We start from the raw sequence: 25,370 nt of genomic DNA on the forward strand, positions 1-25,370 counted from the left end.
TTAAAATGCCTCCACATGCTCTGACAAATCACAGAGAAGGCAGCAGGTAAACCCCTCTGGGTTCCATAGCTATTCCATAGCTGAGATGCCCCTGCTGAAAATGCCCCTCTTATTGGTAGGACAAGGTAGGTAATAAATGTGCTCTTTTTACATAACAGAAGCAAGGGAAACATCAACTTGCCAAAGGTCCAAAGATAGATAAGCTTGTAGCAAAGGGGGGAAATTATAAGCTTTAGGTCAAGTTACTGGGCTTATGTAAAAGGGGCAATTGAGGTCCTGAGGTCACAACTAGACATGACACAGTGGCGGCAGCAGAAATGGGGCAGGTTTATCTGAGAATAAAGTAAAGGGGGGAGGGCTGATGGCCAGCAAAGCTTCCCATTATAAAGGGCAGCGAGGCTGGGACTGGTGACATTTAAGAAATCTTTACCAATCTGAAGAGAGACAGTTTCCCATTAGCTCTGCAGTTACTGGATGGGGGAGGGAATAAGACTGGTCTCTGCTGCCCCTGCACTTTGAGAGATTTACAAGTAAGGGGGGGCAGAGAAAGGAAAGAGGCATTCCACCCTGAATTTTTAAACAGTTTACCTTGCTGAAAGCTTTCTATCAATTGCAACTAAACAAGCGAGAAAAGGGGCAGCAGGAGCCCATAACAACAGGTTGACACCACCACCACCATCTCTGCTCTGCTTTGAAATAAAAACAGGCGTGAACTTTAGAATAAAAAGGCGAAGGAGCCACATCCACATTCCACGCCCCCCACCCCCGGAAAAAGCGCTGCTTTAGAAAACACCTGACCTCAGCTGACTCTCCAGAACAGGCTAGCTGATGTCAACAACAAGGATGGTGATAGGAGAAACAAAACAGATCAAAAGGCAGAGAAATAGGGAGATGCTGAAGCAGAGCTTCTTGTGGACTGACCCTTTGACTTATTCCAAATATCACCTCCTCCTCGACCAGTCATGCACACAAACACACACACACACACACACAGAGGAAGGGAAGGAGATGGTTGTATAACCAGCCAAGAGATGGGCTAAGAGGGAAAGGGAAGGGAGGGGGAGAGGAGTCCGCCACCCTACCCTGCTGGATTTACCTTGCGGTGGCGACCTTTAAAGACCACAGCGAACGCTCCATGTCCTATGAGGTCCTTCTTGCTATATTCAAAGTCTCCCACCACCTCCATCCTCCTTCAAGGGGGCATGAAGCCCAACGGGCAGGGAGGATAAAGGGAGACCAGCTGGGGAGAAGGGACCGCCACAGCAAAGGCTTTTTAAAAATATTAAGCTCACATCAGCAACCCAGGCTGTGAAGGGGAGGAAGATGAGGCACCAAGCAGGTTGACTAGGGTGGGTCTGTCCGTCTCCCTTCCTCCTGCCCGCCCCCAAGGACGGGAGGCAGCTGTGGGCATGTTGCTTGGGCAGGCACAGGCCGGGGGTCCCCAGGCAAAGGGGGTCGGGGGATACTGGCTGGCTGCTCCGGCGTCCCAAAGGCGATGAGCGTTTTCTGGCATGGGGGAAAGGAAGGAGGAAAGGAGGACGGGGAGATTAATCCTCCTCTGAAGGGGAGAAGAGGCAAGAGGGACCACAGAAGGGAAGAGCGAGCATTTAGGTTCCTTTGGGCCCGATATAAATTATTATTATTATTACTAATGTAATAATAAAGGCCAGAGACGTGCAAGCACAAGTCGCTGGGTAAAGGTGGCACAGGTGAGTTTTAAGGCTTCAGAAATAAAAGGGGGTGTTAGCACCTTTAATGGTTTGTTTAAATATGAGAAGTAGAGGGCTTATCTAAGCTTTTACGGGGTGGGGAGGAAAGCAATAAAGCCTAAAAAGGTGGTGGGAGAAACAAAATCAAAGACCCTTGAAAAGAAAGGGGACCACAATTTAATAACATGCCCAAATGGGGTTCTACATAATAAAGGAATTTTAAAAGGGCAGTGACAATCTAAATGAGGATGGGAAATATTAATTGTATCCTGGGATAAATTATATAGAATACAGAGAGAGACCCCTCAAAACTGGGGAGGTGAGCAATTAAGATACCTATTTCTTTCTTTAATTAAAAAAGGGAAAGGGGAAGAGGCATATCCCTGAGTGGTGATAGGGAGAAAGGTGGATTCTGCTGTATTTTTTATATTTTAAAAAAAAAACCTTTTAAGGGGGGACGGTGGAAAGGATACCAACCCTTTTTAATAGGGGGCGGCGTATAGAGATAAATACAGAAGGCCTGTAAACTGGGAATGGGGAATTGGGGCAGGGGGCTCAGGCCCCCCCTCAGGGGTCCCTCATCACGGCCTTCTTACATTGTGCCCCCCACACCTCATTACCGGCCTGAAGGGCTTCCTAAACCTCTTTCCCACCCCCACAAAAATAAAAGTCAAAGAAATAGACCCTAAAACGGGTCGAAATAAAGGGGTCGGGCTCTTTCTAGTCCTGGGCCACAGATATTTCCGGGTGGGGGGGTGAAAGGGATAAAGGGAGGGGAAGAGAGAAATCCTGTCTTCTCCTCAGGCCGCTGCCCGCCGCCCCACTCGCGTCTTCCGCCGCCGGTAGTCCTCCCTGCCTCGCCGGCGTCCGGCTACGACTGCCGAAGGCTCCGCGCGGTGCAGCCTTTCTTATAGGACGTATCGCGCAGGCGCAAGGCTTCCTGTCTCCCTCCGCCGGGATTGAGAGGAGGGCGGAGGGGAAATCAGAGGAAGAGGAAAAAGAGTCCCCGCGCGCGGGGGAAGGAACAGGCGGGCGGGGGGCGGGGATTGACGGCGACGTCTGTGAGGGAAAGTTGCGAGAGGGCGGGAAATAATGGCCTTGGGCGCCATTTTGTTTTTGGCCAAGATAAGCCTATATATATATATATATATATATATATATATATATATATATATATATATATATATATGGCACAAACACAAACTAAATACAATTAATTCACATGCGCATTCTTGCCATACACATACAGCCACAAGTTCTGTCTGGCCAGTAGCCTTTCAAGCTAGGAGACCACACTGAGGGTTGGTTGCCAACTTTTCACACCAGCCCCCGTTCCTCTGCCCAACAGCAGGTTCAACTGCAAATAGAGTGTTTTGTTGCTGCTGATTAAGCAATATATAAATCTTGACAGATAAAAGGTACAGTGGGTGTGATGTTTCTTGCTTTTCTCTGTGCCCATCTGTGTAAATTACAGGTGAGGCCTGTTTTGTTCCTTATTACTAACTAGGCAATTCACCTCATTGTAGGACGGCCACGTTTTTCACCACCCAAACAGCAGCTTTGCTCTGCAACTGTTATAGCAGGCAATGATCCTTCGCTTTGTACTCTTTTTGCTTGCAGATCGAGGCAGAGGAGCAGGCCTGGTATATATATATATATTTTCTGATCATTTGGCGATCCTCGACCAAGGGTTGCCATCTTACCTCAACATTACTGTATTGGCAAAAGGCCATGCAGCACTGCCTAGTAGGGAGACCAGGGTTCAAATTCCCACTCAGACAAGAAGCTCACTGGGCAACCTTGGGCCAGTCATTCTCAGCCTGGCCTACCTTCACAGGGTTGTTGTGAGGATTACCTGGGCGGTTGAGGAGGGGGGAGACATTCACTGCCCTGAGCTTTTGGAGGAGGTGGAATATATGTGTGCAATTAAATAAATAAATAAATAAAAAAATAAATAAAATAAAATAAACAATGCTACTCCAAACCTCCAATGAAGGAGAGTCCACCACCTTCCAAGGTGGTGAATCCTCATTTCATTGGAGGTTTTTAAACAGAGGTTGGGTGACCGTCTGTCAAGATTTGTTCAACTGCGATTCCTTCATTGCAGGGGGTTGGACTAGATGAGCCTTGGGGTTCCCTTCTAACTCGAACAGATTCTACGAAATGTGCAAACACCCACACCTCCCCAATAAGGCATGACACTGACAGCATCCCCCTACAGCTGGACGCAACATCCCAACCGCTTTGGTACCAGCGCACCCCCCACTTGGGAGCACATTTGAGGCATGCGGCTGGATGAGGCCCGCGAGCTGACATGCAAAAGAAAATTTGCTTCGGTGCGCAAATCTGCTAGTGAGACAATATGGTTGGGAAGGGGAGCGTTAAGAGTCGTTTAGATTTCCCGTTCTTCTTCCAAAGGAGGATGTAGAAGGGAAGGGAAGTAGAAGATTCAAACGCACAAACCACAAATCCATTTTTCACAGGCCTGCCCTGAAAAGCGCATGACCTTCTAACGGTATCACATGCACTCAAGTCCTCGTAAACAGGCCTTGGGAGTTGCTGAGCGTCAATCAAGTGCTTCCGTCCATCAAGGCAAAGCAAATGGGTCACATGAAGCCCTTCACCTCTCCCCCCCCCTTGCTCTAAGCGCTTGTATAAATTATTTCACACACACGTCTCCTGCTTCTTTTCAGAATTTGTTCCATTCACTCCTCCACAAGTACATCTTTTAAATTCACAGACAGTGCTGGACTTATACGTAAGCTAAACAAGCTATAGCTTAGGGCCCCCCAAAAAAATGTAAAGGGAAAAAACCCTGGATGCACATTTCCAAAATATAAGATTAAACAAATAAAATAAATAAAATAAAACCTACATACAGCAACAGTGTTTTTGTGTTGTGTAGGCTCCTATGGTGTAAGTAAAGAGCCCTGCCTGCTAGACTGTTCCCTAAAAGATCACTTTGATAAAATACATATTTTGTTATGTGCAAATGGCATTAGATACCTATTAGGTCCATAAATTACCATATATATAGCATATATTCAACACAAAAAACAGCGATAATTTGTTGTTGACAAAGGACAGCTGGACATATAAAGGGCCCCATTACCTTCAGTAGCTTAGGGCCTCATCAAACCTACATCTGGCCCTGTTCACAGAGTTGTGACTTTGTTTTCCTAGCGACTGGTCCAGATGCAAATGGTAACCTGAAAAGCTGTATTATTCTTATGACTTATAATATGCTTAAAGTTTTCTAAATGCAAAACAAATTCTCTCTCTCCTTGTATCCAGCACCATACAATGGGGTGACTGTCTAATAAAAGGAAAAGGGGATGAGGAGGGGAGAGAAAAACGAGGGAACTATGCATGTGTTCTTCAGAAAGTGACAAAATATATTGTTTAATTTACCGTATTTTTTGCACCATAACACTCACTTTTTTCCTCCTAGAAAGTAAGCGGAAATGTCTGTGCGTGTTATGGAGGGAATGCCTACGGATGGCATGCCTACGGATTTTCCTCCTCTAAAAATTACGTGCGTGTTATGGTCGGGTGCGTGTTATAGAGCGAAAAATACGGTAATAACCATGATCACCTTTGCCAACTAACTGGGGGTGGGGGGAATACCTAACCCGCCCCTGTGCTTTAAACTGGATTGCAAGGAAAGTTAGCAACTGCTCTGTTGCACGCACCTTGGAAAACTAGAGGAAGGTTTGTCGACACATATTTTTCTCCCCTTTTTCCTTTTACAATGTTCAAGCGGGTTATATAAACATCACGAGACACACCTGGTGGAATCAATTCACTGGGGTCATTACCCCAGGACCTATTTGAAGCTTACCTGCCCATCAGGTGACGAATTAATTCCACTCCACACGTACGCATGCGATTCATCATCCATCACACTCGCACCAGCTCCCTAAAAGCTGAAGGAGAGTTCAGAGGACACCTGACCCAACCTTCTTGTGTATCCTGGAGCGGACGTTTTAAATAATTTTCTATATATAGCTGACAGACGAAGAATCAGAAGCTATATTCCACACACCCTTCCTTTCCCCCTTTCTCTCTGTTTTTTTCTTTTCCTATTTTTGGTTTGTGTTTCTATTTAGATTAGTTTTGATCTTTGATTTAAAAAAAAAAGATACAGGATATCTGAGATTAAGCTTTGCCTATTTTATTTCAGACTTCGGTAAAACTGATGGAATTAAAAAATGCAAAATGAGAATCCCTGGGGAGAGCATTGCACAAACGGGGAGCCACTGCAGAAAAGGCCTGCTCTTTCTGAACCTCTCGTGAAGGAGGCACACGAGGAAAGGCCTCGGAGGATGATCTGGGTTGGTTTATATCAGGGGTCTGCAACCTTTAAGACAAAAAGAGCCACTTGGACCCGTTTCCGAAGGAAAAAAAACTGGGAGCCGCAAAACCACTGCGACATTTAAAACAAATATAACACTGCATATATTGTTTCTTACCTTAATGTCTGATCTGACAGTGGGCGGGAAGGTGACGTTGGGACGGTGCGTGACTAACGCACACACCGCCCCCATGCGACGTCACAGCCAGTACAGTGCCCACCACAGTGGGGAGTGTCGGGGCGCACAATGCGCCTCCTCCCCTCGCTAGTATCCGCCCCGGAGCCGCGGCAAAGGTGTAAAAGAGCCACATGCGGCTCCGGAGCCACGGGTTGCAGACCCCTGGTTTATATTCTAATGGGATCACTTTATTGCATGTTATAATTCTGGGTGTTTCTTTGCGTCATTGACTTCGAAGCCATGCTAGCCAGAGCTGATGGGAACCATCCTGCAAAACATATTGTGGCGGCAAAGGGCAGCTTAGGCAATCCTGATCCAGAGAGGATCAAATGCCGGCTTTTTATCTCAGTAGAAGGGAACCACCCATGTAATGCTCCTCTGACACACTTTTCCCGTGCAATTTGGGGATTAAGTGCCTTGACCTTGCTGCTGGCTTCCTCACGAAACACAGCTGGCCTCTACGGTTGTTCCAGGAAGAGGGCAGAGACATGAGTGAACCTGAAATACAGGGTTAGGCGCTGTGATAAAAGAGAGTATGTGGGACTAGTAGCTGGGGAGGGGGGAGGTAAAAGCCCATGGAACCTCAGGATTTTTGCATTGGGCTACCCCAAATACACCATCAGATCACGTCTGTGGCCACAGCATGAACCACAAAAATCATACATCCACTGTTTCATTCAGAATATTTTTTTTATTGTTTTCCTCCTCTAAAAACTAGGTGCACCTTATTATTATTATTATTATTAACAGAGAACTCAGCGCTTTTAAGAAAACAACATTCACTTGAGGCCTTTCAGTGCTTTAAAAAAAAAATTAAACCAGTCAAGTCTTTAGATTCAGATTTCCACTTTGTTGTTCATTAAATGCCATGGCCCAAACTGGCGCCCCACCAAGTCAGCCACGAGGCCATTTCTAGAAAATTCCGGCCCCCAACCAATCATGTGACGTCGCCTGTTGACAAGAGGCTTCCTTGGTCTAGACTGAAAACTGTGTATTTTACGAATCAATTCCCCCCTCAAAATATTTGAAAATAGGTAATTTATTGGCCACATGCCCCTTTCTGCCTCTGCCCACCATCCCAATGTGGCCCCCAGAAGGTGGTGCGGATTTGAATGTGGCCCTCCGGCTAAAGTGCTTCTCAAGATCCTCAGAATAATTTTATTATACCAAACCGGCACCCCCAAATAATCTTGAGGAGGCATCAGCTTTGGGAAAGGAGGGGAAACCATGAGGGGAAGGTTTTAACTCGCTGAACAGCCAGTGCTGTTCTGAGCGATGGAAGATCTCCTCAGGGGTCCATTGCAGCCTGCAGCTCTGTGCTGGAAGGCGACACATTTTTCTAAAAAAAAAAAAGAGCATTTAACAAGACAAGTTGGCAGGCAATTTAAGAACCATCGAGAAAGCCATTCCCTGGGGACTCCTGAGGATGCCGCTGTGCAGCTTGCCAAAACCACACCTGGCATTTATGTAGATAAATCAACTGAAGCTGATGTTGATTAATTGATGGCAGCCTTCTCTCAACGGTTAACTCCCTGCTCATTTTTGGAGGTGAAGGCCTTTTTCGGCGAGAGGGGACGGAAAAGAATCAAACCTCCGTCCCCCACAAAGGGATGAGCAGAGCGAGATATAAGGAGAGCAGGAACAGATAATAATTTTCCACTCTTTTTCGTATTATGATGCTCTCTGCAAATGGCCTGGTGTTTGTGGCTCTTCTTGTATTCTCAATTTACCAGAAAGATAACAAAATGTGAATGTGATCAAACTCCCCTCACGATATTCGGAGGTTTGAGGCGAGGCAACCAGAACTGCAAATAGCATTCCAAATGCAGCCGCACCATAGATTTGCAAAATGGCATTAAGATGCCGGCAGTTTTGTTCCCTAGAAATGATCCCTTGCGCCCGTAAATCACAAGCCGGAGAGAAAACAAAGCTGCTCTTCCGCAGTTTGCTGGTTTCCAAAGAGGTATCTCAATTGGCCGCTCTGGGAACAAGGATGTCGGTCGGACCAGATGGCCTTTTCTTCTAATCCACCAGAATAATGCTTATCTCCTAAATTATTAGATTGTGGATTTAAACAGCGATGGCCGTTTTACTTGGATGGCTTAACAAAAAAAATGGGGTGGGGGAATCAATAAGGCAATTTAAAAATTGATTTATTCATTATGTTTACAAAACACATTTTCCTCCAACGTGCTTAAGGTAACATGGCTCACTGCTCTCCCTATTTTTTCCTCACAACATCCCTGTGAGGTAGGTTAGGCTGAGAGAGACGGGGACTGGCCCAAGGTGACCCAGTGAGCTTCACGGCTGAGTGGTGGATTTGAACCCTGGTCTTGGCACTCTAACCGTTACACATTGGCTGTCAAAAGCTCTTTATTTAAAATATTTATAGGCTGCCTTCCTCCCTGGGCACAGGCCTCTGAGGCAGCTGAATGAAGACAAATGATATTAGAACAGAAAGGGGGAGGAAGGCCGTGGCACGCTTGCCCTGACCTCAAAGGGACTAGTCTCTTTGGTAAACAAATAAATCCAAGGTGCCTTATGGAATGTTAACTTCCTCCCATTGACCACTGTGACTCACACACTGGTAAACATTTGAGCGGTCCAACTTTGAGATCCACATAAAATAATGAACCTGGGTACCGTGAGTCCAATTCCAATGCGTCTGCCCCGAGTTAAACTTAATACAAACCATTATTTTTGTTTAGCTGCTAATGGTGCTTTACTCGCGGAATACTTTTTGCATTCGATTCTTTTTTGTAATGGGTTTCTTTTTCGCACATGTAAGAGAATATGTTGTTTTTCAGCTAATTATGCTACTTTAAACAGGGAACTTCGTTGTGCTTCCCGATTTTCATTTCTGATGTTTTACACTGGTGCTTTGAAAATACACACAGTTTGGCATTTTAAGGTAAGCTGCAAACTGCTTAAAAGAGAGATTTGTCAATTTATTTATCATTTCTCTGAACCTCGGGGGTTCTATCAGTGCTCAAACTTTCTGTCTTGCTCCTCAATGGAAACGTCTTTTCAGCACTCAGCACCCAGGTTTGCGATTAGGAGAAGAAATAAGATTATCATCCCTTTCTCAGACCATGGTGGGATGGTGGTGGTGGGCCGATGCTGGCCTAACGACACATTGTGAATCCATGGCTAAAATGGGGAGATTCGAACTCAGGACCTTCTGGATTGCTTCCACTTTGACTTCTAGACTGCGCCAGTTCTTATCAGGGAAGACTGGCAGGGGGTGTGTGTGTGTAGGTTTTAGACAACTGTGAGCAGCAACAACTTAGAAAGAGGCATCAAGTAGCCCAGAGGCCGACTGACAAGAGAGGAGCGGACTCCTTTATCTGGATCCAAAAAGAGAGAACAGTCTTGATTCAAGTAGCCGTCCTGAAAATGGAAGGCTGGCAGGCCACAGCCTGTGCCGGGGGGAAAACCGCCAAGCGGATGGGCTCCATTTGTGACAGTCCTTTCCTCACAGCTATCGTCTCCATCTGTTTAAAGAAGAAGAAAAACATCGAAAATATCTGTATTCTTCCTTTCCTCAAAGGCGTGTGCTGAAGGGGAGTCTCCGGCTGTTGCTGAACTACAATTTCCACAAGCTCCCAGGAAGTGGGTCAAGGATGATGGGAGTTGTAGTGCGGCAAGACCTGTGGGTTCCCCCACAGGGTAATGATACCCACTTTCTCCTCCCAACAACCTTGTGAGGTAGCTCAGGCCGGACAGCAACTCGCCCAAGCACACCCAGTGAGATCTGTGGCTGATCAGGCCTGATTTTCAGTCGCTAGGTCACACAGCCAACAGAACTGAAAATGTGGAACTGTAGACCCCTTGGGGGCAGAGACTTGCCCTTTATATTCTTCTCTCCTTAATTTTAGTTAAGTACTTAATTCGTTCTGGAGGTCCGTTCTTAACCTGAAACTGCTCTTGACCTGAAGCACCACTTTAGCTAATGGGGCCTCCTGCTGCTGCCTCGCCGCCGGAGCCCGATTTCTGTTCTTATCCTGAAGCAAAGTTCTTAACCCGAGGTAATATTTCTGGGTTAGCGGAGTCTGAACCTGAAGCGTATGTCACCCGAGGTACCAATGTACTCTTTAAATCAGGGATAACCAATGTGTATGTCAAAGGCTCTCAACACCCATTGGGCAACCACTCGCTGGGGATGATGGGAGTTGTAGTCCAAAAGGACCTAGAGGGCGCCACATTGGCCCCCCTTATTCTAAATAGCCAGGTACACTAATGACTCCCTCACTTTTCTCTCTCACACACAGGCAGTGACACCAGAAGTGCAATGAAAAGGGGAGAGAAGCTTCCAGATCATGTTCCTTTTCTGAAGATAATGGAGTGACCCACCTTCCAGGCAAAACCCCCTGCCCTGATATCTCAAGGAACTAGCAAACAGTGGGGGGACGACTTACATCCTCAGACATTTGTCCTTCCCACCGCTCGCTACCCGTTGTCCGTCGGGACTCCAGTCCACTGCAAACACCTGGGAAGGGAACAAGACGAGGGTCAGTCCACAGCCGCTCTGAGGGGCTCGGAGATGCTTTTCTCAAATGCGCCTCAGTGGGCTTTGCCAAAGAAACAGCAAAGCCAGAAGAAAAGAGCGAGCAAGATTTCACCACCGCAACTCGAGCAAGCTCCCAGCCATCTTGAGGACTAACAACTTCATTTTCCATTTTTGTGCGCGAGAAAGGTAGTGCACACTCAGGTTCTCAGCAGGCTGAGTTCAGGAAACGACAACGGGTTGTTATGTGGTGCGTGTATAATCATTTGACCTGCCCTCCACCAGGACCGTGGCAGCCAGGCTTTGGGTGGCACAAACAGTCAGGATATAGAAGTATTTAACAGATAAGTGAGCAAGGATCGAATCGGTCCCTCTTGCGGGGGGGGGGGGTTAAAGAAATGTTTTTTGCAGCTTGTAAACCAAGTTTACAAAGGGACGCGGGTGGCGCTGTGGTCTAAACCACAGAGCCTAGGGCTTGCCAATCGGAAGGTCGGCGGTTCAAATCCCCGCGACGGGGTGAGCTCCCGTTGCTCGGTCCCTGCTCCTGCCAACCTAGCAGTTCGAAAACACGTCAAAGTGCAAGTAGATAAATAGGTACCGCTCCGGCGGGAAGGGAAACGGTGTTTCCGTGCGCTGCTCTGGTTTCGCCAGAAGCGGCTTAGTCATGCTGGCCGCATGACCCGGAAAAACTGTCTGCGGACAAATGCCGGCTCCCTTGGCCAGTAAAGTGAGATGAGCACTGCAACCCCAGAGTCGTTTGAGACTGGAGTTAACTGTCAGGCGTCCTTTACCTTTACCTTTAAACAAAGTGAACTCTTCTTCTGGCCCCTTTAAAAACATAAAGGACCCCTGACCATTAGGTCCAGTTGTGGCCGACTCTGGGGTTGCGGCGCTCATCTCGCTTTATTGGCCGAGGGAGCCGGCGTTTGTCCGCAGACAGCTTCGGGGTCATGTGGTCAGCATGACTAAGCCGTTTCTGGTGAATCAGAGCAGCGCACGGAAACGCCGTTGACCTTCCTGCTGCAGCGGTACCTATTTATCTACTTGCACTTGAGATGCTTTTGAACTGCTAGGTGGGCAGGAGCTGGGGCCAAACAATGGGAGCTCACCCCATTGCAGAGATTCGAACCACCGACCTTCTGATTGGGAAGCCCTAGGCTCTGTGGTTTAACCCACAGCGCCACCCGCGCCCCTTTAGAAGAGCTTAAAATCAGGAACCCCCTGATGTCATATAGCATGTCCAGGTGCAGGTCAAGTGACAATGGATCTGGCTGAAAGGGGTTTTGCCCACCTGTCAATAATCAGCCTGCAAGGGGGGTATGGCTCCAGTTCCCTACCTCTGATCCACAAACCACCAACGGGCCAATTTTGGGGTCGGGGTCCTCAATCTGCCGCCCCGTCCTCTCCTACCCAAGCAGCCCTGAGGAAAAACCTCACCACTGACTAGGGCCTTACCTCGTCCGCGTGGCCAGGAAGGTCAACAGCCAGTTTCTGTGTCTTGACGTCCCAGACCTTGAGTGTGCTGTCGCTGCTCCCGCTGACCAGCAGGCGGCTGTCGGCCGACCACGCAATCTGGTACACCGCCGATACGTGCCCCCGCAGGGAGGTGAGGTACCTAGTGTGGGAAATGTGTGTGTGTTAAGACTCTACCAAGAAAAAAGCACAGCAATCTCTAATTCTGTAACGAATTATTGTGTTATACATATCCTTATGAGTTTGAGTTTGTAATCTCTATTTGAGTTTGTAATCCTTGTCAGAATACAGTGGTACCTTGGGTTAAGTTCTTAATTCGTTCCGGAGGTCCGTACTTAACCTGAATCTGTTCTTAACCTGAAGCACCACTTTAGCTAATGGGGCCTCCTGCTGCTGTCGCGCCGCCAGAGCACGATTTCTGTTCTCATCCTGAAGCAAAGTTCTTAACCTGAAGCACTATTTTTGGATTAGCAGTCTGTAACCTGAAGCGTATGTAACCTGAAGCATATGTAACCTGAAGCGTATGTAACCCGAGGCACCACTGTACACACTTTTGAATGGATTAGTTTTTGTTACAACTGACCATTGATTTGCGAGTAGGGACCACTCCCACTACTGAAACTTATATCGGCCGGAGTTCTTGGTGTGCTTTTTTCTTGGTATATTTAATAACAAGAACTCCAACTGTGTTAAGACTGTGACGCGAATGTGCTTCATCCCCCTTCCCTCCAGAACCAGCCTATGAAGAGCCTCTGATTTTCAGCATCCCTGCTGGAACGCCCTCATGAGGACTTGGAACTTGTTTTACAAAGACGAACTGGAAAACTGAAAGGAATCGTAATTCCCAAGGCGCAGCTGAGGCCTAAGACCAAACGCGTGTGTGTTTTTGATTAAATATAGCTCTTTTTAATCATTTCCCTGTAACAGGGAGTACTTTGATACGTCCATCATTATTTTCGTAGCTCTTCCTTGGAAAATTGTGAAGCGGCTTGAGATAAAGGGAAACGGTATAATTATCACAAACTTACTTGCCCGTTTTGCCATCCCACAGCTTGACGGACTTGTCGAAGGACGCACTGGCAATGATCCGCGTGTTGGGAGAGAAAAGGACTTGGTTGATCAACGCCTGGTGGCCGGTCATTCTCCCCAAAGGCTTTTTGTCCTCTGCAGGCACCCAGAGAAACAGTGTGAAGTCATCCGACCCGGAGACGAGCCTCTCGAGCCCCGTGCCCTGTGGGCAGAGAAGGAAGCGCCCTCTTTCAGCGAGAAGAATGGGATTCTGGGACAGCACCTCATTCTGGGGCCGACCACCCCCTAAGATGCACCAGATTCCTTGCTCATCAACTATGCCCAAGGGGAGCCAATGAAATGAATAGGCCCAAGTTAGTCACATTTGATTCTTTCCAACACAACTCAACAAGGCTTAAACTTGGGAACTCATTGGCGCAAGATGCAACCAGCTGCCCAAGACGGAGGCCTCATCGCTCTATATTTAAAGCACAATTTTAAACCGCCATAGCTTCACCCCTAGAAACTGGGGAACTAAAGTATATGATTTTTTTGTTGGAATGGCATACAAAAGCTGAAGAAATTAAGGAGGTCAAGACTAAGTGGGCAATGGACCTAGGATATAATATTGAGTATGAGAAATGGACAAGGCTATGGAATTTAGGAAAAAAATTTACTGCATCCATGACCTTAAAAGAGAATTTGTTAAAATGATATATAGGTGGTACTTAACACCCACCAAACTAGCAAAGATGTACAAAATGTAAAATAAGAACTGTTGGAAATGCACTGTAAGAGAGGGAAATTTTCACCACATGTGGTGGTTGTGTGACAAGGAATAGTGTGTATAATGAGTTAAAAAAGATATTTAGGTACACCTTTTATAACAAACCGGAGGCATTTTTGTTAGGAATGGTTGGAGAGGACATTAAAAAGGAAGATCAGAAATTCTTCCTGTTTGCCACAACAGCAGGAAGACTACTCCTCGCACAGAGAAGGAAACAACAGGATATCCCGACAATTGAAGAATGGCAACAGAAAGTATTGGAGTATGCGGAAATAGCAAGGCTAGCTGGAAGAATCCGACAGCAGGATGATGAGAAATTCCAAAAAGAATGGTCCAAATTTATGGTATACTTAGAGAAAACTGTACATAGATAAAGACACAGGACTGAAATAAAACTCATAACATTTATTGTAAACATTTGGTTAGACCACAAGATGTAATGCTGTAATAGAATAAGGAATGTACCTGTCTAAAGTATAATACAAAAATTTATTAAGGAATTATAGACATTTATAGAATGTATATATAGTAATCATGCTTAAGTAAGAGCAATGTAAAGAAGCCAGAAGAGGGGTGGAGGGAAGTTAATTTGGATAAGATATAGATTGAAAGGAGAATTAGATTGTTAAGCTGTATTGTGTTTAAGATATTTGGAAAAAAATAATAAAAATTATTGGGGGGAAAAGAAAAAGAAACGGGGGAACTAGAGTTTGTTGAGGGTGCTGTTGGGCGAGCCCTATTCTCCTCTGCAGAGCCACAGTTGCCAGAGTGATTGAACAACCAACTCCTTTGCTGAGAGCTCTGGGAGCTGCAGCCGAGCGGCTATTTCGTGGCCAGGGCAGGCAGGAGGGCAGACTTACCCTGACTTGGCTGTACCTCTGCTGTGCTTTCTGCTTTATCTCTGCCACTGTAGGAAGAAAGAAACGCAGGTTAGGAACTACCTGCAGCCAGAGGAAACAGCTTGGTTAGAACACTGAGCTCCCAAGGACGCTCAAAATCCTGCATTTCATGCTGATTTCATGGTGCTAAAGCTGTAGCAACAGCTCCCTTTCTCCCAGGGAGAGAGACAGAGTAAGAATTCCCCCCGGAGGTTGTGAACTCTCCTTCCTTGGGGGGTTTATAAGCAGAGGTTGTCTGGTCATCTGTCATGGATGCTTTAGCTGAGATCCCTGCATTGCGGGGGTTGGACTAGATGACCCCTGGGTTCCCTTCCGACTGCAGGATTCTATGACTCCCTGCCTTGAACAAAAGCAAAAGGAGAGGCGGGAGCCTGATGCCACCCAAGGGCGCAGTGTGATCTTACGGGATCCGCTGACGTCCTGGGGGTTGATGGAGGCCTCGGCTGGCTCAAAAGCCCCAGTGCGGAGAACATAGTCTGTGCTGAGAGCCATGGTGTTCACCCAGTGCGCGTGGCCCTGAAGTGTGCGGCAGAGGACTCCCTGAAAAGCGGAACAGAAAAAAGGCAAATCAGTCCCTGACTCACAACTCTTTTTTTAGAATCATAGAGTTGGAGGAGACCACAAGGGCCATCGAGTCCAACCCCCTGCCAAGCAGGAAACACCATCAGAGCACTCCTGACATATGGCTGTCAAGCCTCTGCTTAAAGACCTCCAAAGTAGGAGACTCCACCACACTCCTTGGCAGCAAATTCCACTGTCAAACAGCTCTTACTGTCAGGAAGTTCTTCCTAATGTTTAGGTGGAATCTTCTTTCTTGTAGTTTGGATCCATTGCTCCGTGTCCGCTTCTCTGGAGCAGCAGAAAACAACCTTTCTCCCTCCTCTATGTGACATCCTTTTATATATCTGAACGTGGCTATCATATCACCCCTTAACCTCCTCTTCTCCAGGCTAAACATGCCCAGCTCCCTTAGCCGTTCCTCATAAGGCATCGTTTCCAGGCCTTTGACCATTTAATACATTTAATACATTTTTATTGTTTTTTTTACATATCATTTTCAACAATCATTTAGCATAACTTCTTATCTTATACAATATTTTAGACTTTCGTCATCCACCTCTGATGATTTTCCGTTCTTTATCGCTTAGTCTGCATTTCTTAATTTCTCAGACTTTCCCAGACTTACATCCAGGGGCCTCCAGACCTTGATGGTCCGATCCTGAGACGAGGAGTACAGCAAGTTGTCCCCGCCCCACTTGACGCAGGTCACCGACTGCGTGTGGCCCGTCAGGATCTTGTCGCACCGGCCTGCGACTGTGTCCCAGATGCGGACGCTGCCGTCTTTGGAGGAGCTGGCCAGGTAGCGGCATTCCGGGTTCCTGCAGTGGGCAAAACCAGGAAACCTTAAACTAAGGCGTTGGAACTCCCTGCCTATTGATATCAGGCAGGCGTCCTCACGATATACTTGTTTCCGTGCCTACTAAAGATATCATTGTTTAGACCAGGCATAGGCAAACTCGGCCCTCCAGATGTTTCGAGACTACAATTCCCATCATCCCTGACCACTAGTCCTGTTAGCTAGGGATGATGGGAGTTGTAAGCTGAAAAACTTCTGGAGGGCCGAGTTTGCCAATGCCTGGTTTAGATGGCGCTGTGGGTTAAACCACAGAGTCTAGGACTTGCTGATCAGAAGGTCGGCGGTTCGAATCCCCACGACGGGGTGAGCTCCCGTTGCTCGGTCCCTGCTCCTACCTAGCAGTTCGAAAGCACATCAAAGTGCAAGTAGATAAATAGGTGCCACTCCTGCGGGAAGGTAAATGGCATTTCCGTGCGCTGCTCTGGTTCACCAGAAGCGGCTTGGTCATGCTGGCCACATGACCCGGAAGCTGTACGCCGGCTCCCTCGGCCAATAAAGCGAGATGAGCGCTGCAACCCCAGAGTCGTCCGCGACTGGACCTAATGGTTAGGGGTCCCTTTACCTTTACCTTACCCAGATGTTTCTAAAGTTGACACGAGTTTTAAACTGTTTTACGGGTTAGAACCTTGCATTTTTTGTTTAAAAAAGGAAAAACAGAGATTTTAGAGCCGGTACAGCAATCCAGGCTTTTCTCCTGTATTTGTGCTGATTCAAGGCATGCTCAGCTCTAGGGAGAGAGGTCAGGTTGTGAGATGGCGACTAGCTTAAGGTCACTTCACGGCTGAATGGGAGATTCTAACCTGACATCCTAACCATTACACCATGCAGATGGATGAATGGGTTGAAATAGTTCTGCAATCCAAGGTAACCCAAAGGATTAGAAGGGGTTTTTTTTGGGGGGGGTGTCCAGAATGGGGGAGACTTACAGATGTAGAGGCTCCCAGCAGAGAGAAGTAATCCATTTGGAGTGCCCCACGAGGACCCGTCCGATCTGGTTCCCCGTCTCGGGATCCCAGAGAAATATCTGCATGAAAGGATAAAATCAGAAATACGGCTGCGGCCCAGGGAGACAGAGAGATTGCTACACAAAGGTCACCTGAGCAGCAATTCTGCTCACCTGTGATTCCCAGCGGCTGGCATTCAGAGGTATACTGTCTCTGACAGGTGAGGGAGAACATCACCGTCACGGCTAGCCGTCAGTGATCGCCAAAGTGGCAAGAGTCACGTCCAAGGAATCAAGGTTTGCAGAACTACAACGCCATCCCCCAAAAGCTTTATAGAGGTGGAAAGAGTTAAGGGGGAGGAAAACCTAAAATAGCTCAGTGAGGACTGAACGTGCTCACTGGCCACGAACACAGCTTGTCCATTGGCAGGAAAAAGGAGAGAAACAAAATATGGGTGGAATGGAATGGAGTATCCACAAAACGGGTATGGCTGGCATCCTGAACAGGAGCGCTTGACACTGCAACAGTTAGTTGGAAACCCTGCTTAACTACGAAGCTGGTCCTTGTCTGCGATGGGGAAGAGAATACTGGAAGGGGCGATGTGGAATGGAGTATCCCAAAAAAGGGTATGGCTGGCATCCTGAACAGGAGCGCCTGATACAGCAACACTTTGTTGTTGTGCTGGTCCTTATCTGAGAGGCTGGTCCTTGTCTGTGCGCAGGGAGAGAATACCAGAAAGGGCAATGTGGAATGGAGCATCCCCAAAATGGGCATCCTGATCAGAAGTACTCAACAGCACAATATTTCCCTGCACTTATTGGTGAGGACAACTCTTGTCTGTTGAAAGGGACAGAAGACTAGGAGGCAGAAAACGGAATGGAGGAACTCGTGAAAGGGAATGGCTGGCACTCTGAACAAAAGCACGCCGCGCTGCAACATTTTTTTGCTGAGGGTCCCTGTTTGTCCTCGGCTCAGAGAAAGAAAGACCCAGCCCAGGATGAATTCAGAGGGAGTATCAAGACCCAGAGGTGGGGGACACCCTGTACCTGGCAGTTTTTGCACCCAGACGCCAGTTTTCTGCCATCAGGAGACCAGGCTATGCTGAGCACCCAGTGACGGTGACCTGGTGAAAAAAATGGACAAAATGACCGGAAGAATCGGAAATCAGGAAAAACAAAATTTTAATAAAGAATGGGGAAAATTTTTAAACTTATCTTAAAAACCATTGCAAACAGTTAAAATTGTGTGTGGGATTGGAATAATACTTGTAGTTTAATGGTGAATTTTGGATATAAGGGAGATGTAAAATATTCGGATTATTATAAAAGATGCAGGAGGAAATGATGAACAACAGAACCCACAAAGGGGAGGAGGAAAGTCCAGGAGATTCTATAGCAGGCATCCCCAACCTTCGGCCCTCCAGATGTTTTGGACTACAAGTCCCATCATCCCTGACCACTGGTCCTGTTAGCTAGGGATCATGGGAGTTGTAGGCCAAAACATCTGGAGGGCCGCAAGTTGGGGATGCCTGTTCTATAGAATCTTGTTTTTATGTTGCATATGTGATTGTAAAACTATAATTTGGATAAAACCAAATAAATAAATTTAAAAAAAGAAAGAGCCAGTGAGAGTATTTTTTTTAAAAAAGTATTTTGTTAAGATTCAAGAGAGAATTAAAATCAACAGCAAGCGGAAAGAAACTAGAACCCACATGGACATGTTCTGTGCCCGAACAGGCAGAAAATGTGGATTTTCAGATGGGGAGAATTCCCTGCCCAACCTGGACATCTCGGGGATCAAACCTGAGACCTTCTGTCTACAAAGCAAATGCACTACCACTGAGCCATGGCTTTTGTCCCCTAAAAACCAAAGCCAGATAGACATAGTCCATCCGCAAGCCCCTGGGGCAGCCACCAACTCAAAACAGATTCCTGGAAGACATTTTTCCACAGCCTTATTGAGACTCACCCTTGGCCGTGAAGTGCGGGGTCTCCGTGTTGAGGTCCCAGAAGCGCACAGTTGTGTCCCCAGAGCCACTGGCGAGGTACCTTGAAAAGGACAGGGGGGGGGAAACAGGTGGGTGCATGCAGATTCTCACTTTGGGACCTTCCAGGGCAGATTCTGGGATTGTGTAGCAGGCACAATCCCATCTTCTAAATCAGGATTTTCCCACACTTGGGTCTCCAGCTGTTTTTGGACCCAAATCCCCACCCTCCCTGACCACTGGTCCTGCTAGCTAGGGATGATGGGAGTTGTAGTCCCAAAAACACCGGAGGCGCAAGTTTGGGGAACCCTGCTCATTGGGAAACAAAGTGACAGTCAAACTTGAAAGCCTCGTTATCACCTCGCTCAAGGGCAAGGAGGTTCCGTGCATCGCTGGGACGCAACCTAGCAAAGAAAGGTCAAAGCGGCTCCAGCCAGCCATTTAGTCATCCCTGGAACCAGGGTGGATTTGATTTAAATCAAATCAATTTAAATCACTAGTCAGTAAGACTTGATTTAAATCACTCTTTTTACAGAAACTCATTCTTGCTGGTACCCTTGCTCATTCTTAATATTTACAACGAGAGGAAGGTTTCATTTTTAGAATAATAAATTTTCAGAGTAGTTTTTACAGTTATATCAGCAATTACTGATTTGGTTATACAATTAGAAATACATAGACAGATAATTAAGAAATTATTGTGAGGTTTAATAAGTTAACTGTTTATATGTGGACAACTTTACTGCTGTCCTTTATTGGAAGGAGAAAAACAATCATTTCCTTAAGAACAATTTAAATAATTTATTTAACTAAAGCAATAACATAGCGTATGTATCCATGTTTGTTAACTGATGTGGTTAAACGTGTTAAACAACTTAGACTGAGTTTTAGCACACAGGAAAAACTTCAAACAAATCCTTATTTCCCGATGAATAGCCTTTAGACTATAATGTAACTTAAATAGAAAACTATCTTTGGAAAGATTTTTCCTCCGAAAGCATTTTATTTTAAAAATCTGATTTAAATTTTAAAAAATATGATTTTTTAAAAAAATAATTGATTTTTATCCACCCTGCCTGGAACGCTCTGCCTGTTCCTTTTCTGTACTTCTCCCCCACTCGGACCCCGGCTGGACCCTCAACTTACTTCCCAGTGGGACTGAAGGCGACCGAGATGACGGCCTCGCTGTGCCCCTCCAAAGAACTGGTGCAGCGGGTGACGGCACGGACTTTGAAGACAGCCTGCGGCTGGTAGACGATCTCCACCACCTTCTCCGTCTCCAGGGCCTGCCCTGCCAACGTCTGCTGCAGGGAGGCCACGATCTCGGAGTCTCGCACATAGAAAGCCAGCGGCAGCGGCTCCTCCTATGATGGGAGAGAGTCGGGGTTTCAGCTGCAGACACTGCGTGTTAGGTGCACTGCTTTGGCAACAGCGAATCGCTGTTTTTAAAAAAGGGAATTTAACGCTCCTTGCTTGACAGGACTTTTCATGCGGGCTCTCCCGTTGGTGTGATGGCCTGTGTAGTGGTTTGGAGTTACTCGTGCGTAAACTGTCCCCGTTTGGGAGCTTAACGGCCTGGGTTACACCGTCTTGACTGCACAGCCCATCTCAGCATGGCTGCTTCAGTCGCTAGCAGAATCTGTCTGTGGGCGTTTCTTAAACCTTTTCCAGCATAAAAGCTGTTTGACACCCAGTCGTCTCCGCCTCTCATTGCGCGGGAGTCTTCTGCGCAGGGAGGGCGTGGGTAGTGGAGGACCAGTGCTCTCTTCACTGATGTCCAGGGAAGAATCCCGGAGCCCTTTCCCCTCTTCCCCCATTTGCTCTCCTGGATCCTTGGTGTTATGTTGATTTCCTTCCCCCTCTATCAAGCTGCGTCTCCCCCTGGTGCTGGTACCTTCTCCTGCAGAATCGGAGAGCCTCTCCTTCTCCTGTTGCTCCGATGTCAGTTTCCTGACAGCCTGGGACTTGGGCTCGGGCTCGGAGCCAGAGGAGTCTCAGTCTGCACTGGATCCTTTGCCTCAGGCGGCATCGGAACCGAGTCTGGGGCCTGATTCTGAAGAGTCCCAGTCTGCACAGGTTCCCCTGCAACAAGCACCAGCTGGGCTGAGTCAGGGGCCTGATCCTGCCCTGGCTCCAGATGCGGGGATGACCTCGTTGCCTTCAGCTGGGCCATCACTTACTGCTGCTCCACTACCGGTTGGGTCAGGAGAGGCTGAGGCGGCCCCTGGGTCTAGTAACCCACCGACGTATCCCAAGCTGTAGAGGCTTAGGTCTGAGAGAAGGAGAGACCTGAATACTTGGCTCCCAGTACGTTTCCGAGCACGATTCAAAGTGTTGGTGCTGACCTTTAAAGCCCTAAACGGCCTGAGTCCAGTATACCTAAAGGAGTGTCTCCACCCCCATCGTTCTGCCCGGAAACTGAGGTCCAGCGCCGAGGGCCTTCTGGCGGTTCCCTCATTGCGAGAAGTGAGGTTACAGGGAACCAGGCAGAGGGCCTTCTCGGTAGTGGCACCCGCCCTGTGGAACGCCCTCCCATCAGATGTCAAAGAGATAATCAACTACAGTGGTGCCTCGCAAGACGAAAAGAATCCGTTCTGTGATTCTCTTCGTCTAGCGGTTTTTTCGTCTTGCGAAGCAAGCCCATTGACGGATTAGCGGCTTTTAGCGGCTTATCTGCTGATCGGATCAGCTGATAAGCGGCTTAGCAAAAGGGGGGGGGGGGAGGAAAAAAAACCAGCAGGAACTCGCAAGACATTGTCATCTTGCGAAGCAAGCCCATAGGAAATTCGTTTTGCGAAGCACCTCCAAAACGGAAAACTCTTTCGTCTAGCGAGTTTTCCATCTTGCGAGGCATTCGTCTTGCGGGGCACCACTGTACCTGACATTCAGAAGACATCTGAAGGCAGCCCTGTTCAGGGAAGTTTTTAATATTTAACGCTGTACTGTTTTTAATACTTGATTGGGAGCCGCCCAGAGTGGCTGGGGAAACTCAGCCAGATGGGCAGGGTATAAATAATAAATTATTATTATTATTATTATTATTATTATTATTATTATTATTATTATTACTATTACTCGCAGGAGGAGTGCTTGCCTTTGGGCGAGACAGGGAGGTGAGTCACCGGGGGCTCAGGACCAGCCGTTACCCCGGCTGCTGGACCCCCCCGCCCCAGGGTCACTGCTGTTTGCCAGAACCTGCCTGAGACCCTGTGCTTGCTTTCCTGCCTTGGCCCTGTCAGACTGACTCCTCGCGGAACCCTTGGATTCGGGACTGGACCTGGACCGTGTTGCTCGGGTTACCCCCTGGCCCAGCACAGCTGGCTACCTGCTCAAAGGCAAAAGATCCTCGGGAACTGGAAATGTAGCTCGCAAGCCAAAGGGAACACTGGGCGCTGCATGCAAAGCACTCTCTAGAACTGAGCCACAGCCCTCCCCATAAAATTAAAGCAAGGTTCTAGTCCTCATGGTTCTGAATGAAGGGTGGATTTGATTAGGACACTAGGAAGCTGCTTTACACCAAGCCAGAAGCACCGGCCCATCAATCACAGTACTGCTTACTCTGACTGGCAGCAGCTCTCCAGGGTTCCACAGGGGAGCATTCTCAGCCCTACCTGGAGATTAAACCCAGGACGTTCTGCATTTAAAAAGCGGCAGAGTTTGGAAGGAAGAGAGAACCCCGACCAGAGAAGAATGGCAAATCAAGTCGAAGGACTATGCCACAATGGCAAAATTAATTGGACAGCTCAGGAATCAAGAAGACAAGAAATTTTAAAAAGGGGAAATGTTTATAATATATATACAAAAACCATTGTAAACAGGCCAAAACATTAGCAGGATTTTAAACACACTTGTAATATAACAGAATGTATAGATAATTTAGGAAGATGAAAAATTGGAGAAGTACTGATATGCAGTTGAAAATAGAATTAAAAGGACCCATGGAAAGGATGGGGAGGAAAAGTCAGGCGATTCAGAGTAATCTCGATATTTGGATTTTGCAATGTTTTATGTTTATATTTTTGAAAAACAAATAAAAAAGATGACAAAAAGCGGCGGAGTCTGTGGTTCTGAGCTCTCGACATTTTTAATTACTTTTAAATTTAACGTTGTGCTAATTGGTTTGAACTCATCAATATTTGACAGAGTGGAGACTAGAGGACAGAAGCCTGGATTTTTATCTGTTCTGGAGCTCTATTTTAACGAATTTAGCCTTGCCTGCAAAGGGAGTATTTCAGATTGGGTGAGTAGTCATTTCATAAACCTTGAAGAGCTGCATTTGTCTGTGGAGTAAACAGACTGGGTAGCATTCAAAAAGCAAGTGACTTTGGCTTCTCGTGGGGGAAGCCAGTCCCCCTGAACCTTAACTATGACCCCAACACCAGTACCTTCTCCAGGAGCGCGTTGCAGACGAGCTGAAGCTTCTCTGGCGTGATGTTGATGGGCACATCAAAGGGAGAGCCCAATGCCTCACCGGCCTCATCTTTGAACTGGATAAGGAGTCGTTCCACGTCCGCCGTCATTTTATTTTTTTTGTTAAGGTTTGCACCTTGACCTGTGAATAAAAACACAGACAATCATATGGGCGAACTCGGCCCTTCCCTTCTGCAGGGAGGTGGGACCAATTCAGATGGTCCGCAACTTAATGGATCCAAATGGTTTCCAGAGAGTGGCAGGGGATGTTTTATCCCATGTCGATGGCCTTTCTGCTGATTCCCTGGTGGCCTGCTGGAATGTGGAGTTAACCAGGGCTACTGGCTTCGAGGGATGCGGGTGGCGCTGTGGTCTAAACCACAGAGCCTAGGACTTGCCGATCAGAAGGTCGGCTGTTTGAATCCCTGCGACGGGGTGAGCTCCCATTGTCCAGTCCCAGCTCCTGCCAACCTAGCAGTTCGAAAGCGCGTCAGAGTGCAAGTAGATAAATAGGTACCGCTCCAGCAGGAAGGTAAACGCCGTTTTCTTGCGCTGCTCTGATTCGCCAGAAGCAGCTTAGTCATGCTGGCCACATGAATTGGAAGTTGTCTGCGGACAAACGCTGGCTCCCTCGGCCTATAGAGCGAGATGAGCGCGCAACCCCAGAATCATATGCGACTGGACCTAACGGTACCTTTACATTTACCTTTTTATTGGCTCCGTGGTGCCCTCTCCAATTGCATGGAACATCCTCCCTTCAGATGTCAAGGAAATAAACAACTATCGGCCTTTTATAAGGCACCCGAAGGCAGCCCTATATTGGGAAGTTTTTAATGTTTGATGTTTTAGTATGTTCTGATATATGCTGTGAGCCACCCAGCGTGGCTGGAGAAACCCAGCCAGATGGGTGGGGGTATAAATAACAAAATTAATAATAATAATAATAATAATAATAATAATAATAATGGACCTAGGTCTCCCTTTTTTTCCTAGATCAGTTTCTGGTGCCTTCTTAAACCAGGAGCAAAACCTCCTTCTCTCTCACGCACATACTCCTAAACCTTCCCACGTTTCTCGTTTTCAACCCCTGGTACAAAATTCTGCTTTTCATCCCTCCCCAAGCCCCCTCTCTTCCACCCACCCCATGGGTCAAAACCCTTTGCAGCCCGTGCAGACAGAAAAGCGGGTCTTTACCTGCCGATCCACTTTTAGGATTCTGGAGTCCCCGAGCAGACTTTTTCCTTCTTGCTAGCAAGCAAGCCAGCTGCACCCACGTGGAGGGGAAATTGACAACGTCATCTCCCTGCGCCTAGAAGTCTCACGGGGGGGACTCCACCGCCACCTGCTGGGGAAAGTGGGGAACTGCACGAGAGCCGTGGCTTGAGTATACAGTACAGTATATTATGTTGTTTGATCTTGGGAGAAAAGCAATGACAAACCTAGACAGCATCTTAAAAAGCAGAGACATCACCTTGCCAGGTCCGTATAGTTAAAGCTATGGTTTTCACAGTAGTGATGTATGGAAGTGAAAACTGGACCATAAAGAAGGCCGATCGCTGAAGAATGGATGCTTTTGAATTATGGTGCTGGAGGAGACTCTTGAGAGTCCCATGGACGGCAAGAAGATCAAACCTCTCCATTCTGAAGGAAATCAGCCCTGAGTGCTCACTGGAAAGACAGATCGTGAAGCTGAGGCTCCA

The 25,370-nt window shown here is 47.3% G+C and overlaps 2 protein-coding genes across 3 annotated transcripts in view; both read right to left on the bottom strand.

The window, feature by feature from the left end:
* The window catches only part of ULK2 (unc-51 like autophagy activating kinase 2), a 65,287-nt gene extending 62,690 nt beyond the window's left edge, over positions 1 to 2,597 (bottom strand). The window contains exon 1 of the mRNA XM_081172003.1: positions 1,097 to 2,597. Within this exon, the coding sequence (XP_081028129.1) occupies positions 1,097 to 1,186 (90 nt within the window). The 5' untranslated portion in view covers positions 1,187 to 2,597. The remainder of the gene's footprint in view (positions 1 to 1,096) is intronic.
* Positions 2,598 to 8,377: 5,780 nt separating this feature from the next.
* Positions 8,378 to 24,960, bottom strand: NLE1 (notchless homolog 1). 2 transcript variants are annotated; one of them, XM_081172147.1, is made up of 13 exons: positions 24,865 to 24,960; positions 23,646 to 23,812; positions 20,407 to 20,624; positions 19,245 to 19,324; positions 18,323 to 18,399; positions 17,259 to 17,356; positions 16,102 to 16,294; positions 15,320 to 15,455; positions 14,877 to 14,923; positions 13,250 to 13,452; positions 12,204 to 12,363; positions 10,660 to 10,730; positions 8,378 to 9,735 (listed from the first exon to the last, which is right to left on the bottom strand). In XM_081172147.1, exons 2-13 carry the CDS (start codon positions 23,778 to 23,780, stop codon positions 9,723 to 9,725), a joined length of 1,431 nt encoding a protein of 476 aa, XP_081028273.1. In that variant the 5' UTR covers positions 23,781 to 23,812; positions 24,865 to 24,960; the 3' UTR covers positions 8,378 to 9,722. The 2 variants fall into 2 exon arrangements, with proteins under 2 accessions (XP_081028273.1, XP_081028274.1); XM_081172148.1 differs by having other exon boundaries at positions 23,646 to 23,806; positions 24,865 to 24,944.
* Positions 24,961 to 25,370: the final 410 nt, after the last annotated feature.

This window comes from Podarcis bocagei (genome assembly GCF_964188305.1).
Source record: "Podarcis bocagei genome assembly, chromosome: 15".
NCBI classification, from domain to species: domain Eukaryota; kingdom Metazoa; phylum Chordata; class Lepidosauria; order Squamata; family Lacertidae; genus Podarcis; species Podarcis bocagei.